The sequence below is a fragment of the Stylophora pistillata genome, chromosome 6 (genome assembly GCF_964205215.1).
Source record: "Stylophora pistillata chromosome 6, jaStyPist1.2, whole genome shotgun sequence".
In the NCBI taxonomy this organism is placed as follows: domain Eukaryota; kingdom Metazoa; phylum Cnidaria; class Anthozoa; order Scleractinia; family Pocilloporidae; genus Stylophora; species Stylophora pistillata.
In genome coordinates, this window is record NC_142524.1 from 9,678,107 (window position 1) to 9,698,130 (window position 20,024).

A 20,024-nucleotide genomic window follows, 5' to 3' on the forward strand; every position below is an offset into this window, starting at 1 on the left:
GAATTTATTACATGGAAAAAATGTATGGTATGATAAGCATCAAGGATGACTTTTATCAAAGTTTATTTCGACAGCCGAAAGTTTGTAGCGCAATAAACCCATGAGAGTTGTTTCATGTTTTATTTGTTCTTCGTTTTTCTGCGACGCCATCGGTGTCATCACTAAAAACTGATGAACTTTGTAATTCCGCTCTACGCAACCTTTCCCTTGTGTAGGATCAAGGCGGGCGATTCCAGGCGGGCAAGATGGGCCCATCCAACCGCGCCTCGGGTAGCCGGTTTTAAAGGCTCTTTTGCTTATTCTTGTGTTCGTCATTCGCTCTGACGAAGGGCTAACGCTCGAAACGTCAGCTTTTATACTCTTTACGGTGGCCAATTAATAATTTCAACTGAACCGATAAAACCAAATTATCTTGTTACCCACACCGACGCAACACCACAGTTTCTTTTGAAACTTAGCCCTATTATTCTTTCAAATTACTGTTAGCGATTTCTCTCCCCAAAAAATAATACCTCGGGTTCCTTTTGGCCTAAAACATAACCTGAAACTGGTAAATACTCCTGAGTCCAAGTTTGTGTACGCTGGCTATTTTTGGATATTTTCTTTCATTATGATGGTTTTGTCTATTTGTAAGCATGCCTCAAAAATGTTCTATCGCGCGTAACCAATTGGTCAACTCACTAAAAACATATTTGTGCAGCTTTGATGCGGTCTTTCTGCCTTAAAACTCTGACTATTTTAGTGGAAAACCAACTAGATCATTTTTGCTTATGAAGTGAGATCGAAAAAAACCTCCAGACTTCAATGGACTTCTTTCAGTCGCCCAAATCTTGGACTGCTTAATCTAGCCTCAAGAATATTATGTCAATCAGTCTGATTGACTCACAGCTAGGTCATCCGTTGTGATAATTACAGTGACAAATGATGGATAACTCTCTAACAGGCCCCTTAGGGTTTGTACCAGAACGCTCTTGCTATATTCGTCATTCAACATATAGTCTTGCAGTGGGTTCTAGAGACTTAGTTGTAAACTCGTATGACGTTGGCTAACCATATTCGAGTCATAAATTATGCTCGGAATAAAGGTTGTTTCCACTCCACCGGTCACTGACGCCTTTATTGACAAATCAAATAGCTTTTGCGAGTGATTTAATGACAATGAGGCACGTTAATTGTTGTGAAGCCGAAACTGGCGAGTCATCACGTCATGATCAAATCAATGAAAAGTGGTTACTTGACGGGAATGCTTCGATTAAACAAATTACAAGTGCTCATCACAGAATTTGAAACCAATATCAACAAGTTTTTGCGAAATGTTGCTAGCAGAACCATTTGAAACAAATAACTCGTAATCAAGCCAAGAGACACAATGGGTTGTTTCTCAGATAATAATTCGCATCAGCGACAAAACTAGTGGAGCATTCTATTTAGGTGGCGGCTCTGGAAACTTAAAAAAACATATTTTTTTATTTCCAGATTTAACACAACGAGGACGTGTAAGAGAAGTGTAAGAGGATGGCAATCTAGATGTCACCCCTGATAAGTAAAGTTCTACAACTTCTTCGAGGTCTAACCGAAAAAAAGAACAATTTTATTAGTAACGCAAAGTCATCCCGGTAAACTTGTCCGTACAGGGACAGTTACGTTCTTGATGCAACCATGATCTTTCAGTAGCATTTCAGCACCTGTCAGCGGTTGCCTTAAGAAATGTGAACACGATCTTTCAACATCCATCAAGTCATCAAGAATCTGGAAGTTACAAAAGGAGGTGTTACACTTTGCGCTGATGTGCGATTTGTGTAAACGGGCCAAGTGACCATCTATTTCATAAGGTACCGTGAATTATCCCATACAAAGTACCAAAGTAACCAATAGCAGTAAGAAGGATAAAATTTCACTGTGAAGAAAGAATAGTTCGTCCAATCATCAACGCGAACGAAGACATTTCACCTGTAATGTATGAATGAACTGGAGGGAACGCCATCCCACCACTGTTGCACACACATGCAGAAAAAAAGGACGCCTTCAAAATTGGCCTGAGAAACATTTGGTTTATATCGCTAATTTGAACGCTTTACTTCAAAACAAGTAAAACAATACTACTCAAAAAACGAAAGAGATATTAGATTCCAGTTTTTGAGATGAGTAAAATACAGAAGCCAGTTCATAATCTCCGTTTGCACTGAAAATGTCAGTGAGTTCAAACCGGCTTCGCTTTGAAGTTTAGTGACTAGCCCCCAACGACACTTATTCTGCATGGATGATGATGTCCAAGCACATTTTCCACGAAGTTCCTTCAACATACGCCCCAGTTACAAATTTATAATATCTGGCATCATTACACTATTTCACTCTTTGACCACGTGAGGGTTACAGAACGCACAAACTACGCGGCAGTGTTACACAGTAAAACGCACGGGAAAAATACGGTGAGCGGACAACAAAATGGCCACCCTGAACAAACCAACCTTTACTTTGTTAACCTCGTAAAGACTTGACTTTTTGTGACGAGTTTTTTAACTACAACTATTTTTTTTAAATTTGCTTGTTTATTTGCCATCATCAAACCTCGCGTATGTGCGTGTGTTATCTTTGTTACACTCTCGATTTCATAGCTGATGCTTGATGTACCTGGGCTGGCGTGGTCCCAACTTTCTTTGCAACTTCAAGTTTTTCCATAGTGCCAAACTGCAGAAACTTGCTGAGTAACTCTCCATCCAAAATGTTTCTGTAAGGATTGTTCAGACTTCGTTTCTTATCTCGAACAAGTCTAAACAAGAATCATAAAACGACTTATTAGGGACCTTAAGCGGTCAGGACGGCAACGGCGAAGAAGACGTCGATTGAAAAATGAATTTAAATATATTGTCAGAATTTCGTGAATAGCTGGATGTGTTTACTTTTTCTTGCTGCACCACACCTCAACTTCAACATCACGTATGTGAGCGGGGTTAAGTTCCAAATTTAACTTAATAATTTCCAAAAAATTTCCAAAACAATAATTGTAAAATATTGTCGGCCAATACAATACACGCCCGCTAACAATTGTGTCAGAGAACATGCAAAAGGCTGCCTCAACCGACGTTTAAAGCTGAAAATAAACCATTTTTGTTAGTTACACGTAAGCAGCATAGTACTCCGGCGGAGTGCCTCAGTCTATCTAGAACAGAAGGTTGACACTGCTTGAGTCCTACTTCTTCAGGAAAAACTTTGAAGAAAGCGTTTCACCAGTAATGACTGTTGTATAATCAAAGCATGAACTGTTCTTCAACTGAGTTCAACGAACAAAGCGTTCAGGCGCACGATTACAGCCCTTAAACAAGGTAACAAACACAGTAACACAAGGTGTCAACCTTAAATGTCAACAAAGCGTTCAGGCGCACGATTACAGCCCTTAAACAAGGTAACAAACACAGTAACACTAGGTGTCAACCTTAAATGTCAACAAAGCGTTCAGGCGCACGATTACAGCCCTTAAACAAGGTAACAAACACAGTAACACAAGGTGTCAACCTTAAATGTCAACAAAGCGTTCAGGCGCACGATTACAGCCCTTAAACAAGGTAACAAACACAGTAACACTAGGTGTCAACCTTAAATGTCAACAAAGCGTTCAGGCGCACGATTACAGCCCTTAAACAAGGTAACAAACACAGTAACACTAGGTTTGAACCTTAAATGTCAACCGACCTGAAAGCCTTTTGATTAAGACCAGCTACGTGTGGAATGCATTCGACGAGTGTAGTTTGCAGTATGTGCAGTCGTCTGTAAGTTTTCTTGGTCATTGGTAAAAACAGTCCAAGCCCGCCATCCAGTCTGTCTGATGAACAGCAATCAATCATAAGCACTGAATACTCATTTTTTTAATTAAGAGCGTTTCTGATAGTTAGTATGATACTACCATGACAATTTACCACTGCGAGTAAACAGACATTTCTGCATGAGCATCTTTTCAAGAAAAACAACAGAATTTACTCCAGCACTCATTGTTCTAGGTCGAGGATCTTGAGATCTGATTAAATCTAAATTTTCACTAGCTGCGTAAGAACAGTCTACACTGGTATGGTAGTTAAATCTGCTTTAGCACGAATCTTGCTTTCAACCGACAAATCAGCCCAGCCGAGTAGAATTGGAACGTAAACTCACGGAAACAAGTCAGCTGTCTTTACCGCCAACTTTTCCTGTTATTCTTGCACGGATCCTGAAGAATGAGGTAATGTGGCTTCCTATGCTGATATCTGCTCGTTGAAGAAGTCGCTGACCACCAAAGCTTTCAACAGCTAAAACATAAAAGAGGATGATGACGTGACAATGTTGAGGTCCATAAAAACGCAAAAAAAAAAAAAAAAAAAAGAACGAGGCTATTACCGAGCCATTTTCTTGAATATTTTTCCAAAAAACAGGTTCCTGACAGGTTACTCAGTTTACACGAATTGGTAGTTCCTTTACCTTACATGGAAAAAAGTCTGCTTTCTTCTCCACAGCCCATCATCGTGTTGTTGTTTATTTTCACAACTATTTTTCCGATCAATCCAACAAGTTTTACGCCCACGACATGTGCCAAATAACAGAAAGAGAAATGGAAGAAAAAAAATTGTATATTATAACTATAATCTTTCATTAGCAAACTTTCATCTCATCATTGTGGTTTTCAGAAAAGTCACAACTTACATTTAAGGTAGCCAATAGGACTTTGTACAGTAAGATGAAATAAAAAATAAATATAAAACTAAATTCAAAATTTATAAAAAGCTACAATTGAAACAAAAGAAGAATTACATAAAGCCCTACCAAAAATGCTACTCTTATAATTTACAATATCAGGCACATTTCTAATGGCTTTATCTAGGTTGATCCAATTTCTCAGAGAGTGGTAACACCCTCTCTATTTACCCCAATGTCAGGTGCAATTGTAATGGCTTTATCTAGGTTGTTCTAATCTCTCAGAGAGTGGTAACACCCTCTCTATTTACCCCAATGTCAGGTGCATTTGCAATGGCTTTATCTAGGTTGATCCAACCTCTCAGAGAGTGGCAACACCCTCTCTATTTACCCCAACGTCAGGTGCATTTGTAATGGCTTTATCTAGGTTGATCCAATCTCTCAGAGAGTGGCAACACCCTCTCTGTTTACCCCAATGTCAGGTGCATTTGTAATGGCTTTATCTAGGTTGTACCAATCTCTCACAGAGTGTTAACACTCTCTCTGTTTACCCCAATGTCAGGTGCATTTGTAATGGCTTTATGTATGTTGATCCAATCTCTCAGAGAGTGGCAACACCCTCTCTATTTACCCCAATGTCAGGTAAATTTGTAATGGCTTTATCTAGGTTGTTCCAATATCTCAGAGAATGGTAACACCCTCTCTATTTACCTTAATGTCAGGTGCAATAGTAATGGCTTTATCTAGGTTGTTCCAATCTCTCAGAGAGTGGTAATGGGGAAAATTCTGACCAAAAAATGTTAAATGCGTGTCAAGAAGAAATTATGCTCAACCTCAGATAATTAGTCAACTAGAAAGCAAAGACAGTTATGTAAGTTACTGGCCTATTCTTAGAAGACATCTGACATTCACTAGAAGTTTCAAAGAATTCTTGAATGGAGGTTTTTAAAAATTGCTTGGACACCATGCATATGCCAAAGTGTAATTTAAACTGCTAATTTATTCCAATTCAATCTCATTCTTTCTTTCTTCACAATATGTCAACATGATCAAGTTCACCTACCCGTTCCCTGCGGGTGATATCCTCACTGTACACATGCGTTGTGCCAACACAAATAAAACTGTTGTCGTGTGTACCAGTCTCCTGACTCAAAAGCACAAGGTTCTTCCAGGTGGTAGCATGTTCCCAGTCCTCCATCTCAATTCTGAAACAAGGACAATTGTGTTGAATAAGAAAGAGGATGACTATACGAAAATGAAATGTTTTTAGCTCCTGAATCAAAATATTATTAGATTAATTGGTTACCAGCTGCTCTTACGTACAATCAAAATGAAGTTTTGGACGAGGTTGAATTCTAATTTTTTAGATCATGCCAACAATCCAACATATGGTTAGTACTTGAACGTTAATGTGAGAATTTTAGTAATGAAGTCAATGAAGACTGTAGGTTTGAGGCCTGCAATTAATTTTGAATCATATAGAAAATTTTTAAGTCACCCAATAGTTATGCAATAGAGAGAAAAAAAAGGAAAAAAACAAAATGGGACTGGAAAGAGATCTTCCTTTCTCACTAACTGTGTGCTTGACATGATCTCCCAACTAACTGGTGAGATAAGCTGTCAGCTGAATCAGTCAATAACTGAGTTTACAAATCTTCAATCTACAATGAAAAGGGAAAAATTAGTTTTGTATTAAGACAGGTTCTATTATTCAAGTTTTTTTGCTTGATAAGTATAATCAAAGAATCATAATGTAATATTTGCACTAAGCTGGCTGAAAGCATATTGAAACCCTTTTCACTACACTGGGGTTATTTTTCCTGCAAAGCTTGTGGTACATTTTTCTGACTTACCAAGAAAGTAGCTTTGCTCATTATTTTCTCTTCAGCCTCAAAGTAGATATCAAGCTATGTGGACTGAAAAAAATAATGATATTTATAACTTCTTGAGGAAACGGTCTTCATATTCAAACAATTTAAAAAGTGAGAAAGTGAAATCAAGTGATGCAAACGATCACGTTATTGTTTGCTCCTACGAAATTAGCCCTCACCTTGATGTGTTCCAAAAGCCCTGTGGCAATAGTTGTGTGTATGTCTATAATTCTCTTCTTCTCAAGCAATTCTGGAAGTGAACTCTAAAACATGAGAAGAACATTTGTAGTGTCCTCTTCACTCTTTGAAGAAATGAGACAGTGGGGTAAACATTCTCATGTAAGTTCCTTTTAACACCGAAGAGGGAAGATTTACAATCACAAAAAAAATACTTAGATACAACTTGCTTCTAATTGAAATTAGACAGAAATGACTTTACCTAACAGCAGAGGTATGTTAAGCTGTACTATCAGCCATAAATTCATCCATTACCTCCTCATTTCCCTCATCAATTCCCTAGGAAAGTAAGAGAAATTAACCAATTTATTACAATTTAAAAACAGCAGATTGTTAAAGTCCTATAAGCGACCAGATATTCAGAACTTGTAATCAACATCAATTCAATGAAGTTCTTCCTTGTTTACATGAGTGAGACACAGTGGCCTAACAAATGGTAGTAGCTTTAAGTTAGCAAGGTAAGTCTGATCTTTTAAGTGATTGCTTCTTTCGTATAACATGACTTGGGCTTTTGGGTCACATGACTAAAAGTTTCAGGTGACATGACTCCGCTTTGAGTGACATGACTTAGGGTGAGAGGACTTTTGGGTGTCTTGACCAGTTACAGGTTAGTGCACTAGACTCCCAGTATAGGGAGGGGTCTGGGTCTAGGACCTGGTTTGGTCCTTGTGTTTACACCAACAATGCCCAGAAGTATAGATGGGCATCAGCAAATTTCCAGGCAAGCCTGACAAAATGCTGGGGGAGGGGGGATTGGTAAATTAGTCCTGGTAAATTAGTCCTGGTCACTTCGTGCTATGGAAACCATGATGAGCTCCTCACAGATGAGCCATTTGGCTCTGTTGCTGACTTCACCTGACATTATATTTCAAGTACAGTCTCACAGAAGCACAAATTATCTCCTGATATATGAACTATATGTGCTACCATGATATTTTTCAGTCTCTTTCCTTCTTCTTCAGAAGCTCTGTATTCATCAAGTTCTTTCTGAATTCACTCTGCCACTGTTGGGAAAGGACTACAAAAACACACCCAATTAGAAGAATATGAATCAGCATAAGTTGCAGGTTATGGCATCAAATCTTTGAAATTTACTTGAATGAGGGCTCACAAATCGAAAAAAAAAAAAATCACTACATGATTTAAAACATAGCCTGCTTGCTGAGAAATATGAAAGATGTTTTAAAAACCCTCAGCTCTAACTCCCAACATCTGATTGTTAATTCTCCCTTTAGCTGCTGCACATTTCCTTGGAAATTTGTTACAACAATTTGGTGTTAGATTAAGATAACAACTTCATCCTGATAACTTTAAGTATTCTCATTACCTTTTTCCTGGATAGTGTATGAGTATATGGATATCAAATGCAGAAGTTAAATCTTAATCATGTCTGGAAGTTAGAGGGTTCAACAAATGATACATATATGGCACATGTCTGACTCACCTTCCTTTGTGCAAACCACAGAACTTATCTGTGGCACTGAGGTCATATGACTTAACTTTTGTTTGTTTGGGATGTCTGTGGTGAGGATCTACAGGTTCTGGGGTGTTTGACATTGCTGACTCTTTGACAACAACTCTGTTCAGATGTAAATCCTGGAGAATTAAATTATAAAGTAAACAACCTACTGACAACATCACAGCTCACCAATTCTTTATTATTACAAATGATGGCATTAACACTTTGCACCCAAACATCAGTATGCATATTCTCCCTACTGTTCTCTACACATTTCCTAAGGTGCTGACAAGGAGAATTTGTTTAATAACAAGCTTCTTTAGCTGGTGATCACTTCTATTATTACTGTTACTGTTAAAGTAATGTGTGATTCAGGAGTGATATTGTAAGGAGAAATTAGCTTCTAGTCACTCTTGGGTGTAAAAGGAGAGTTCAAAGCTGAATAATTTTGTAACCACCTCCTAATTAGCTCAATTGCTAGTGCGGCAGACTGTTGTGCGGGAGGTCGAGGGTTCAAGCCCCGGCTGGACCAACACTCGTGGTCTAAAAATAACTGGGGAGAATTTGCAACCTTTCTATAATATCAAGAAATGGATAGATATTCTTGTCTTCATGGATAACGACAAATAAACGGTAGGCCCTGTCACCTGCAGGGTTAGGGGTGGAAGACGTTAATTTCCCACGCATGAGATTACTGTGTGATGGTTGTCATCCCCTAGGGTGGGATGGGTGGGTCTTCTGAGGGCTTCTAGCTATTTAGTGCTACCCTCTATAAATAAAGCTTTCTCTCTCACTTACAAGGACATCATGCACATGAGCTCGGTATGTCCATGTGTGATGTGAAGGGGTACACAGATCCATGTTATGATCCAAAATTACTAGCACTGGTCGCTGAAAACTGATGTTGCAAAGATATGTTAGTCTTGACCACCACAGATTGGCCTTATAAAAAAGAAACTGCTTTGTGAGTGCTGCTTACAAAATCAAGTCACTGCAACTCATTTAATCAATCCTACAGTGATCCTTGTAAGAATTCAAACCAGACTGAGTTCATGTGATTTGTTGCAAGGCCTATGGCCAAAGGTGTCACAATTTTTAAAAACATACCATTTGATGCTCTGCACATCTTCACAAACAGATATTCCATCTGTTTACAGCAGATAGAATATCTGCTGTAAACAGACTGTTTCTACAATCTCTCAGGTTTTCTCTCAACTTTTATCCAGTCCCTTTAAGAGAGTCATAACATTGTAAAATAAGTCCCACAAGTAACTAAAGCCTTTATTTTACTTTGAAAATAACATAGGACGCAGTTTTGTCAAACAAAAGCTAAACTTTGGTTAAATAATCAGGCCCTTCAGTTTTAAAAGCAGTACAATTGGCACTTTTCATAAACTTTCCAAACTGAATGAAAAACTGGATGGGAACAGTATTAATTTGCAAGGCCAAATGAGAATGATTAAACAAGACCACTACTCGAAATCCCAGTGCACCTCCTTGAAAACAGGGGAACAAGAGAAGGCACTAATCCAAGAAGGAGGGGGTGGAGTGGAGATGCTTGGATTTACAAAACTATTTGTTGCGTTTGAGAAGGCAAATAAAAAGAAAAATGAACACAAGCTACTGATTACCTCTGCTACCATTTCAGCAGCATTGCCCTTTTGACATCTTATTATTGAGACAGTCCCTGAAGAAATAAAGAAACTAAATGTACATTGTCCTTTCCTAGATAAAGACAACTGCAGAAACTTTAATTTACGCCTTTTCCACAGAGAAATGTGATAAGCATATTCCATAACATTTCAATTTGAAACTCAACAGAGATCATGGAAGTTTTAAAGTATGAACACTTTCTTCTCTTTATGAAAATCAACTTACCTAAAGACACCAGTACACTAAAGAGACTGTCCACTAAAACATCTCTTAGCATTTTGATGTCTGTATCTTTGGCATCTGGTCTGTTAAGTGCTGGAAAATAAAGACATCAGTATGAATGTTCTCAATACTCTTCTCCATACATTTTCTAAGGTGCCGAGAAAGAGAATTTGTGAAACAATCAAAAGATTCTCCAATTGATGATCATTTCAATTGTTCTTTTGAACTTAAAGTAGGAGAAATCAGGCACTGCTCACTCTTAGATATCAAAGGGAAAACAAAAATCCTGATAATTATCTCTACCTTTCCACCACCTTTCTATAAACAGGTTGTAAGTTCTTAGACACCACTTCTGGCAGACTTTCAACTAGAATGTTCTTACCATAGTATGATATTGAATCTCTGTCTTGATTTCTCACTGTAAACATTTCATCTTCCAAAGAAATAAAATTTAAGTACTGATCAAACACCTATCGAAGAAAAAAAAACTGAAATGTAACCAAGATTTCTGAATTTATCAGTAATCTGATATCTGTACTTATTCTCTCCATTAAGAAGTAATAGAGAAATACTAATCTAATCGAGGTTTGTTCCCATTCAAACTCACAAAAATCATTAACTTTTGAAAACCTTTTGCAGGTCTCCTTTCTATTTTCTATGACCTAAAACTTTGGCTTCAGATTACACTATCCTAGTCATTTTTAATCACTCTTTCTGTTTCTCCCTGATGGACACTGCTCAAGAGCCCTGAAACATGTAATTCAGGGCAGGTTTGCCAAACCTCTGCCAACTTTTAAGCTTGTGTATGTCTGACTAAAAAAATGACAATACTGAGCATTTCTAGAACCTAGCAAGCAATTTCAACAAATTTCAAATTGCAGCTCAATGTACCTTAGTGATTTGAGTGACACTATTTGATTGTAGAGCTGCTGTGGCAAGATCTTCTAAACGATGTCTTGATATCGCAGAAATGAAATTCAAGTAATATGACTCATAAAGTTGGTTTCTGCAATCCTAAAAAAATTAAAAAAATCAACAGAATGGCCTTTGATGGATACTAACACCACAGTAATCAGGAGTAGGAATAAATAACCACATTCACATAGATTATATTGGAGAATTGTGTGGAAAAAAGCTTTAAGAAACTCCTTCCAAGCACGAGGCACAGCGGCTTCATGGTTAGTACACTCAACTCCACATCCAGTGATCTTGGTTCAAGCCCTGGCCAGGAACATTGCATTGTGTTCTTTGGCGAGACACTTTACCCTCACAGTGCCTCTCTTCACTCAGGTGTTTAAATGAGTACTGGCGAATTCAATGCTGGGGGATAACAATGTGACAGACTAGCATCCCATCCAGGGTGGGAGTAGAAATCTCCTAGTCACTTCATGCTATGGAAACAAGAGTTTAGGGCCGGCCTGATGGGCCATTTGGTTTGTGAACAGAATTTACTTTTGGTTACAATGAATATATGAAGTTCATATATTTTGAAGTGCGGTATTAGATACGTATGATGCACAATCCTCGCAGTAGAGAGCGCAGTAGTAATAGCGCTTTCTACTGCGAGAATCGTACATCATACATATCTAATACCGCAGTACAAAATATATGAAGTTCATATATTCATTGTATCTGATTTATCATCACCGGTTTATTCCGAATCAACTTAACTGCCTGTTAGCTCAATTGGTACAGCGCTGCACTAGTATCGCAGAGGTCAATGATTCAAATCCCGTACTGTCCTGATTTTTTTCCGGTCTGATTTTTGCTATTGCATAAATAGCGCTCTATACTGCGAGGATCGTGCATCATACGTAGAGTTTACTTTTATTATCTTCTCAGTTTCCTCATATTTACTTATGAAAGTCAAGGAGAATCTACAATTGCCTTAAAAATCACCAGTGTCCTACAGCTTTATTCACCTTTAGTCATGAAAGAAATGTGAAAAACTGTAGAAAGACATACTTCATTTAAATACTAAAAATGTTTCAAACCTGGCATATTCTCTTCACATTTTCCTCACTAGGGAAAACAAAATAAATAGCAGGAACTTCTGGGATAGCATCTCTGTCAGAATGTAGAAGACTATAAATAGAAATAAAGAACTTCCAACATCAAACTCACCAGGGTAGTGTTACATAAAGTTGGTCAGAACTTAACCCTTTAACTCCCAGATGTGATTATCATAAAACCCCTCCCTAGAATATCTGCTCATTATCCAGCAACGAGGAAATGAGATTACTCAAACTTATCATTCACTCTGACGAAGAGCTAATGCTCGAAATGTCAGCTTTTTAACTCGTTATGGTGGCCAATTTACAATTTAGGCGTCTTCAAGACATTTTGATACTAATGTATAAGGTCCAAAACTCCTTGGCACCTGAGCCCATTTGTGAAATTTTCTATAAGCAAGATAAACGCTATAATCTAAGATGTCGAGAATTCCCCATTCCTAGATTCAGGACGGTGAAGAATGGGAAACATAGTGTTAAATATCTAGGCCCCTATTCATGGGGGGGGGGGGGGGGAAAATAAGTCAAGATATTCAAAGAAAAATAGTCTTTAAGCCTTCAAGAAAGTCATCAGGAGAATTAATATTACAAACCTTCTCGATGGGTCATGCAAATGCAATGCCTGTATTACATAATAGCTTCTTGTTAACTAAATTTTAGATGCATGTGATTGATACATTTTGCTGTGTATGATTGTCTGTTTATCTCCTCCGATTTTATATTTTATTGTATATATTTATATGAATATCATTTAAAAATATTGTAGATGGGAGTGTCCCCAATTAGCTTGGTAGCTAAATCTCTTGACACATTAATAAAGTATTCACTTCACTTCAAAAAGTTAAGAGAAAGACTTCATATTTTATTAAGCACACAATTCTTTTTGAAAAGCAGAGGCAATGGGTTTCAAGTTTTACATTCAATCTCCACTCAATTCTCAACCACATCTTGAAGAAAAAAAAAACAAAACTGAAGGAATTTGGTAACCTCCCCTTACAACAAAAGGCCAGGGTCATCAGCTCTTGCCCCTCAAAAGTAACCTCGAAGAGCAATGGCTTCAACTATTGTGTATAATAATTAACGAAGCACATTTGAAGCAAAAATTTTATCTTGCAAGTTGTCCCTGAACAGTATCTTAGTCTACAAGGTAAATAACTAAAATGATTGGATTTCAACTCACAGATGCAATGTTATGCCCATTTCACGTAACTCTTTTACATTTAAAAGAGGAGATATGATGTCCTGACCATATCTGTCATATACAAGGACCTGCATAAAAAAAAAAACAATAATAATAACAATAATAATAATTCGTGTCTGCCTGTATCTCCGAATCAGGTACAAAATAACTAAGTGATTACCTTTGCCAAAGAAATATGTTTGCTTTCCTTACCTTACATGGGACGGTTTCCAATAGACCCCCTCTCTCCCAGGCTCCCTCTTTTCTCTCTATTCTTCCCTCCCCCTCCTCATGTCTCCTCCCTAATACAACAAGACTTTGTTCCTTTCTTATCATTTTTTTAAGGGCTAGGAACTGCTTCAGAACAAAATTATCGGAAAAAGAGTTTCAATACCTGTCCATTTTGTGTTATCGCGTTTGTCATAAAAGTATTCTGAGATCAAAGTCATATGACCCAGTGATCGATGTGTATCTGACCTTTCGGGTTCACAAGCCATAGGTGACAGTAGTAACACTAATGTCTCGGATGAGAAATATATGTGTATGTACAGTGCAATATTTTATTTACTTCTTCTGCGTCATTTCGTTTCCTTTTCTCTCCAGCTTTTCTATCTTTGCCGTGCTGACAATCGAACACTTTCCTTCCCAAAATTATGAAAGGCACACCATTAAAAGGAATTTTTTGTACTTTTAATGTCTCGTGGATCTTCCCAGAGTATTTTGTGACTTCTGTTCGAGTGATCTGTTTTTAAATTGTGATGGAAGATAGGATCAGTAGAGCAAGGACGAGAGTGATACAAGCTAGCACGACGTAACCCTTTCAAATATATGTGGGCATACCTGTGTTTCCGAAACCTTTGTCAGCCTTAAAGCAAGAAAACTTCGTCGTCGTCGATCCTGTTTCGAATTCCGCAATGAGTTTACACCCCTCATCAACAGAAGTTATGTATCCAAAATTATCCTCATCTCTACCATCAGGCAAATTGTTCACGCTTTAAAACTCCCGCATATTGTTTCTGTTTGTTCTTCGGGTGTTCGGTTATGTCTCCGCGCGGATTTCCGAGAATCTTCGGTTACGATTTGCGAGTTGTTAAGTATTCAACCTCGGTCCCTCTCGACCGAGGTGGTTTTGGTGGATGAATCCAATGCTGACCGGTGTAGACATGGCTACCGGGTCCGGGGGGACGACGTAAAGATTTTCAAAATGTCTTTTGTGTTATCGAAGCAAAAGGAAGAAAGAAATTGTTGGCCAAGATTCTACAAATTCCAGAATTTAACGAAGAAGATGATTTGAGGTCTGGGACACTTCTTGATATTCATTCTGACAATGGATATCCGCGGGGAGAAGTGTCTCTGCTATGGGAGGTTTTTCAAAATTTATTAAACAAAGTGCAAGGTAAGCCAATATCCAGATTGCATGTAGATCAATGTACATACATACTCAGTGAAAGGAGCCATTAAGAAGATACCTACAAGATTACTACAAGATGCTGGTGTTAGGTACAAACACCGTTACCTTAGCCATATATCAGCCTTCCTCTTATCGATCGTGATTGACTTTGTCTATAATTATTCCAATCTGTCCAAATTCACACACTGTTCAATATCTTTGACATGTACAAAATTTAACGTACAACCAAAATCTCATGGCTACCTGAAAATGTGATATAGTTGGATGCTTCAGAAAACAGAAAGCAAAGGTCTTTTACAAGATAAGAGCTTGTCCAAACGCCTGCTGTTTTGCTTGGAGATTTAATCAATATACATACTTGGACTCAAAGGTGGTACATTTTTTTAATTTTTCCTTGGACCTCATTTCAGTCTTTGTAAACTCATTTATGCATTTCATTCAGAGCAGTGGTGGACACAAATCTCCCTTTTATACCAAGACTTAATACAAAAGTTACAGATTAATTAAAAACCTTTATGCAAAATTTCTAGAAACTTTACAGTGTTCTGACTTGTGTTCCACTGCAGTTTATCGTACTGCTGTTGAATGATTATAAGGGGCTTTCCTTTTTGATGAGAAATTTTTTGGAGATACATTAGTTGTAGAAATTGATTACAATGAGTCAAGCAGCTTCCAGAAGCTGCTTCGAGTCAAGCAGCTTCTGGAATCACCCATCAAGTGGGGGAGGGGGGAGAGGGGAGAGAGTATTGTGGCATGTTCCTCAGAAAAATTGTGAAAAACGAAGTAGCTGAGAAGTGCATTCTTTTAATGTGAGAGAGGATTTCCACTGCTGAGAAGTCTTTGAAGCCAACTTATGCAGATAACAAGGAGAAATTGTATTTAGAAGCCAGGACAATTTATTTTATAAGAACTTAACAAAAGCAGCAGTTTCCTGTATCAAAATGAACAGACAAAATCATTCCTTTCTTGTAAATTTGATAGGATAAGACCGGAAGAATACAATAATATTTCATTATTATTCAACTGTGCTTTGTAGAGTACAGAGGATTTATTTCTACATCTCTACTTGTGATAAAATTATTGTGAATGCTTGTGTGATTTAGAGTCTTGTAAATGTGGGATAAGCTACAGGCAGCATTTTTTGTGAACTTGGATTTGTCAACAGTGGAGGATAATGAATAAGCTTGGCATTCATGGCCCTTTTATGAAATATAAAAAGTAAATTTCTAGACTGTAGATTTCTTGGTCTAGGTAAAGAAATACCAGAGGCTAGGTTTCTCTTACACTTTCAATGATAACTTTCGCAATACTTTACTTCTTTGTGAGCAAAATCACACTTATTGACAAAGCAATGCAATGTAGATGAGATAGGGACATTTTTTTAATGACAAATTACTCAGGAACCTTTCTCCCTCTTTTTCTGCTTTTGTGCAAAAGATGTGCAAGTTGTTTGGCTGGGACTCTGCTTGGTTCTTGATCACGCTAAATAACACCAAGGCTTGTGATCAATATAGTGATGAGTACAAAATTTAGCATAACAAGATCTGCATTCCTCTATTCACTGTGACTTTTTATTAGGATGAAACATCATTAAGAAAAACAATACAAGAAATAAGAAACTAAAATCCTTACTGTCACTGACACAAGTCCAGGGCTTCTTGATTCTGTTAACACATTAATCTTGAAAGATTCCAATATGGCATCCAAATTGTTGCTTGGACGCTTGCATGCTTGTAGAGAAATACTGCAGACCATCAAGCAATGCAGACTTACACACTTTCAACATTGTCGATAGCTAAATAGATAATAAACTAAAACCTAGACTTGGCCAACCTGACTAGCCAGTGACTAGTGTAAAAATTGTGTCAACTTTAAAGCTTATATCTAAAGAAGACACAGTTATCTACATTATTTCCTGAAATGTTACGCTTTAGTTGAGTTATGAGTGCAGGACAGCAAAACATTGTAAGCACAACTAGGTATTTTGTTTTGAAATGGGTTATCAGCATATAGTTGAACCTGTACTAAGCGGCACCATATCAACTAATCACCTTGTAGTAAAGCAGTCAGTTGTCAAAATCCCAAGTTTGTCTCTCTTTAATTTCAGTAACTGTAATTTTCACCTCTGTGTTTCTCTCTCTTTAATTACAGTAACTGTAATTTTCACCTCTGTGTTTCTCTCTCTTTAATTACAGTAACTGTAATTTTCACCTCTGTAATTAAAGTGGTCATGGTCATCCTTGACTAAGTGCCAATGGCCTGTTTTTATTGTTGTCTACCTGGATAGAAGGGTCAATTAAAGTGGAACCTCTAAAATAAGACTAAGAATAATTTCTCAGGTAAAATTTATTCCACGTTTATCTCCTCTTACAAATTTTAGTACTTTGAGTTCAAATCAGTGTCCTCAACACATTGAAAATTCTCTCTCTTCCAAGAACTGTCAGGATAAATATTATGCATGGACATAAAACAAGTCAATTGTTATGGTTATGACCCAGAGGTCCAGCTGATGAATAGCAGTCTACAGTAATTCTGCTTTCTTGTTTTGTTTTGTTTTGTTTTTTGTTTTAGCTACCCCACCATATTTTGATGCTGTTTATTCACAAAGAGTCAGTGCATTTTTGAGCAAGCTTGTGAATAACCTTTAAATTAAGAGATCAATTATGGCAAAAACTGTGTTATATATTGCATTGGACTCATATTCTGTGAAACCTGTACAAAGCCGTCACCCCGCCTTTCCCCATGGGTAACTGCTTGACACAGGTTTGACTGTATGTGTTAATAGCTTTTTCTTCATCAGTCATTGTTACTTGACACTGACATTGTTCTCTTTTCTATTTAAGAAAGAACAACATATCATGAAAATGAAATCCAACAAGCTGTCCAGCAACTGGAGCAACAGTTTTTGAGGTTTGAATCCTCATCAGAAAACTTGTCAGTGGCAGCATAGTTAGTAGAGGGGATTTAGCCACAATTGTGGCTAATGTTATTGCTTAAAAGGCTGCTGTTACAATTACCACACTTTAATCAGTCATAAAATGGTAGAAATGCATGATTCTTTAGAATTCAAGTACAAACACGCCAATGTTAGTCAGGAGAAAGATAACGGAGGTAAAAAATCTGCTACCTCCAGTCATTTCTCCAAAGGAAATTCTGGAAAGCAGTGATCTTATTGCACAAGGAAACTTTTCAACTCAGTTGTAAATGTAATTTGGTGTCATTTTTTTTTAATTGTACTTTCAAACAAGTTATTTTGGGGATAAATTTCCATTATTATTTATTACTGTATTAAAATTGCAAAGTTACTTACATGTACCAAAATAGACTAAGTGCTGATTTTCCTTGTTTTCAAATTTATGATTGCAAGTATAACTACAGATTTTTCGATGAAACTCTATCAAAACATTCACTGAATTTTTGCCTTCTGTCTTCATACAATTGTTAGGTTGTCGATTCTTGGAAAAAAATTGTGTATAATACACACGCTTGGAAAATAAAATTTTGCCCTCTACAAAACCAAAATAATTTCTGGCACCACTTCCTTTTTTTAAACAAACTGAGAATTTTTGTGGATGGGTTTGAATGAGATTTTGCGCAGAAATTCAGTGAATATTGGTAGAAGCCCTGCTCAGGACAGAGGTGTTGCTTTTCATGAGATGACTGTTTTTACCCTTTCGCTCTCTTGATCTCATCAGTAACCCTTTAACTCACAGAAGTGATGAAACTGTAACTTCTCCCTATAAAATCCATACATTATCCAGCAAACAGGTAATGACAATACTCAAACTTATCAGGTAGAAGTTGTTATCTTGATCTAACCCCAAATTCTCGTTACCAATTTACAAGGAAATGTGTTGTAGCTTGGGAGTTAAAGGGGTAATTCTCCTGACTGTCTTCCATAAAATTCTTATGATGTTAGCTCAGAGAATTTGGCATTGGATCAAATAACATTCCCTTAAATGACATTTCTCTTCATTCTCATGGCTCGTTGGGTTGATATTGTATTGAAATTGCATGAAGAAATTCAGTCTTCAGATGCAATGGATATATGAAGTTCATATATTTTGAACTGCGGTATTAGATACGTATGATGCATGATCCTCGCAGTAGATAGCGCTATTTATAAATAGCGCTATCTACTGCGAGGATCATGCATCATACAAATAGCGCTATCTACTGCGAGGATCATGCATCATACGTATCTAATACCGCAGTTCAAAATATATGAACTTCATATATCCATTGCATCTGATTTATCACTTTCACGGGTTTATTACGAATCAACTTAACGGCCTGCTCCCGGTTGGCTTGTTAGCTCAATTGGTAGAGCGCTGCACTAGTATCGCAGAGGTCAGTGGTTCGAATCCCGTACAGGCCTGATTTTTTTCAGGTCTGATTTTCGCTATTGCATAAATAGCGCTATCTACTGCGAGGATCATGCATCATACGTATCTAATACCGCAGTTCAAAATATATGAACATATATCCATTGCATCTGATTTATCACTTTCACGGGTTTATTACGAATCAACTTAACGGCCTGCTCCCAGTTGGCTTGTTAGCTCAATTGGTAGAGCGCTGCACTAGTATCGCAAAGGTCAGAGGTTCGAATCCCGTACAGGCCTGATTTTTTTCAGGTCTGATTTTCGCCATTGCATAAATAGCGCTAGCTACTGCGAGGATCATGCATCATACGTAACTTCAGTCTTGTTCACTAATGAGAGTTAGAGGGTCAACTTATGATTGGTCTCAGTGAAAACAGCTTTGATTCAATAATTCTGAACATGCAGCTTGCTGTGGAAAAGAAACACCTTTCATGTTAACACTGTGCTCTTTTTCTCTCAAGAAAATTGATATTAGTCAATGAAAAATATTTTTGATACTTGGCATCAAGGGGAAATCTCTATGAAAAGAAGAAGAACTTGTCATTCTTTTCCTTGAAAACTCCAAGTATTGTTAAGAAAAAAATGGTTTGTAACACTCTTTGATTTTAGAAATATCAAATTACAGGAACAAACTATATTTTTTAGAGTTGATTAATATGTAATTAGGGAAATCAAAATTCTGGCAAGTAAAGTTGTGATGAGGTAAATGGAGGATAATTTGTTAACTGTGAGAGATGTTGTTTAAAGGAATGTCCTCATATCTCTTCACAAAAAAGAGGATGTCTTCGAGGTCTAAACCAAAAAAAAAAATGTGGTAACTTGTGTTATCCCGGTACACTTGTCTGTAAAAGAACACTTACCGGTACATCCTTGATGCATCCATGATTGATGTTTCCCGACAAGCCAATGGCAACTGCATCAATTGACTTCAT

The 20,024-nt window shown here is 37.4% G+C and overlaps 1 protein-coding gene and 1 pseudogene across 2 annotated transcripts; one reads left to right on the forward strand and one right to left on the reverse strand.

The window, feature by feature from the left end:
- Positions 1–1,098: 1,098 nt before the first annotated feature.
- Positions 1,099–14,458, reverse strand: LOC148728145 (sec1 family domain-containing protein 1-like; annotated as a pseudogene). The gene is made up of 22 exons (XR_015988991.1): positions 14,137–14,458; positions 13,865–14,038; positions 13,297–13,385; positions 12,099–12,189; positions 10,996–11,118; positions 10,487–10,574; positions 10,108–10,197; positions 9,861–9,916; positions 9,387–9,458; positions 9,028–9,137; positions 8,215–8,366; positions 7,698–7,788; positions 6,973–7,049; positions 6,713–6,796; positions 6,516–6,578; positions 6,239–6,323; positions 5,726–5,867; positions 4,450–4,515; positions 4,147–4,280; positions 3,691–3,820; positions 2,632–2,770; positions 1,099–1,749 (listed from the first exon to the last, which is right to left on the reverse strand). The product of XR_015988991.1 is annotated as a sec1 family domain-containing protein 1-like (transcript).
- Positions 14,338–18,672, forward strand: LOC148728146 (uncharacterized). The gene is made up of 3 exons (XM_088724925.1): positions 14,338–14,382; positions 14,458–14,692; positions 17,551–18,672. The coding sequence occupies exons 1-3, from the start codon at positions 14,338–14,340 to the stop codon at positions 17,655–17,657; spliced, it is 387 nt and encodes a 128-aa protein (XP_088581051.1). The 3' UTR covers positions 17,658–18,672.
- Positions 18,673–20,024: the final 1,352 nt, after the last annotated feature.

What these genes read in the sequence shown, in the direction of transcription:
- LOC148728146 (XM_088724925.1), top strand. Translation starts at nt 14,338, where the DNA reads ATGTCTCCGCGCGGATTTCCGAGAATCTTCGGTTACGATTTGCGA. An exon ending in TCTTCGGTTACGATTTGCGA is followed by an intron (nt 14,383 to 14,457) that starts GTTGTTAAGTAT and finishes TGACCGGTGTAG; the next exon opens with ACATGGCTACCGGGTCCGGG. An exon ending in TTTATTAAACAAAGTGCAAG is followed by an intron (nt 14,693 to 17,550) that starts GTAAGCCAATAT and finishes TTTCTATTTAAG; the next exon opens with AAAGAACAACATATCATGAA.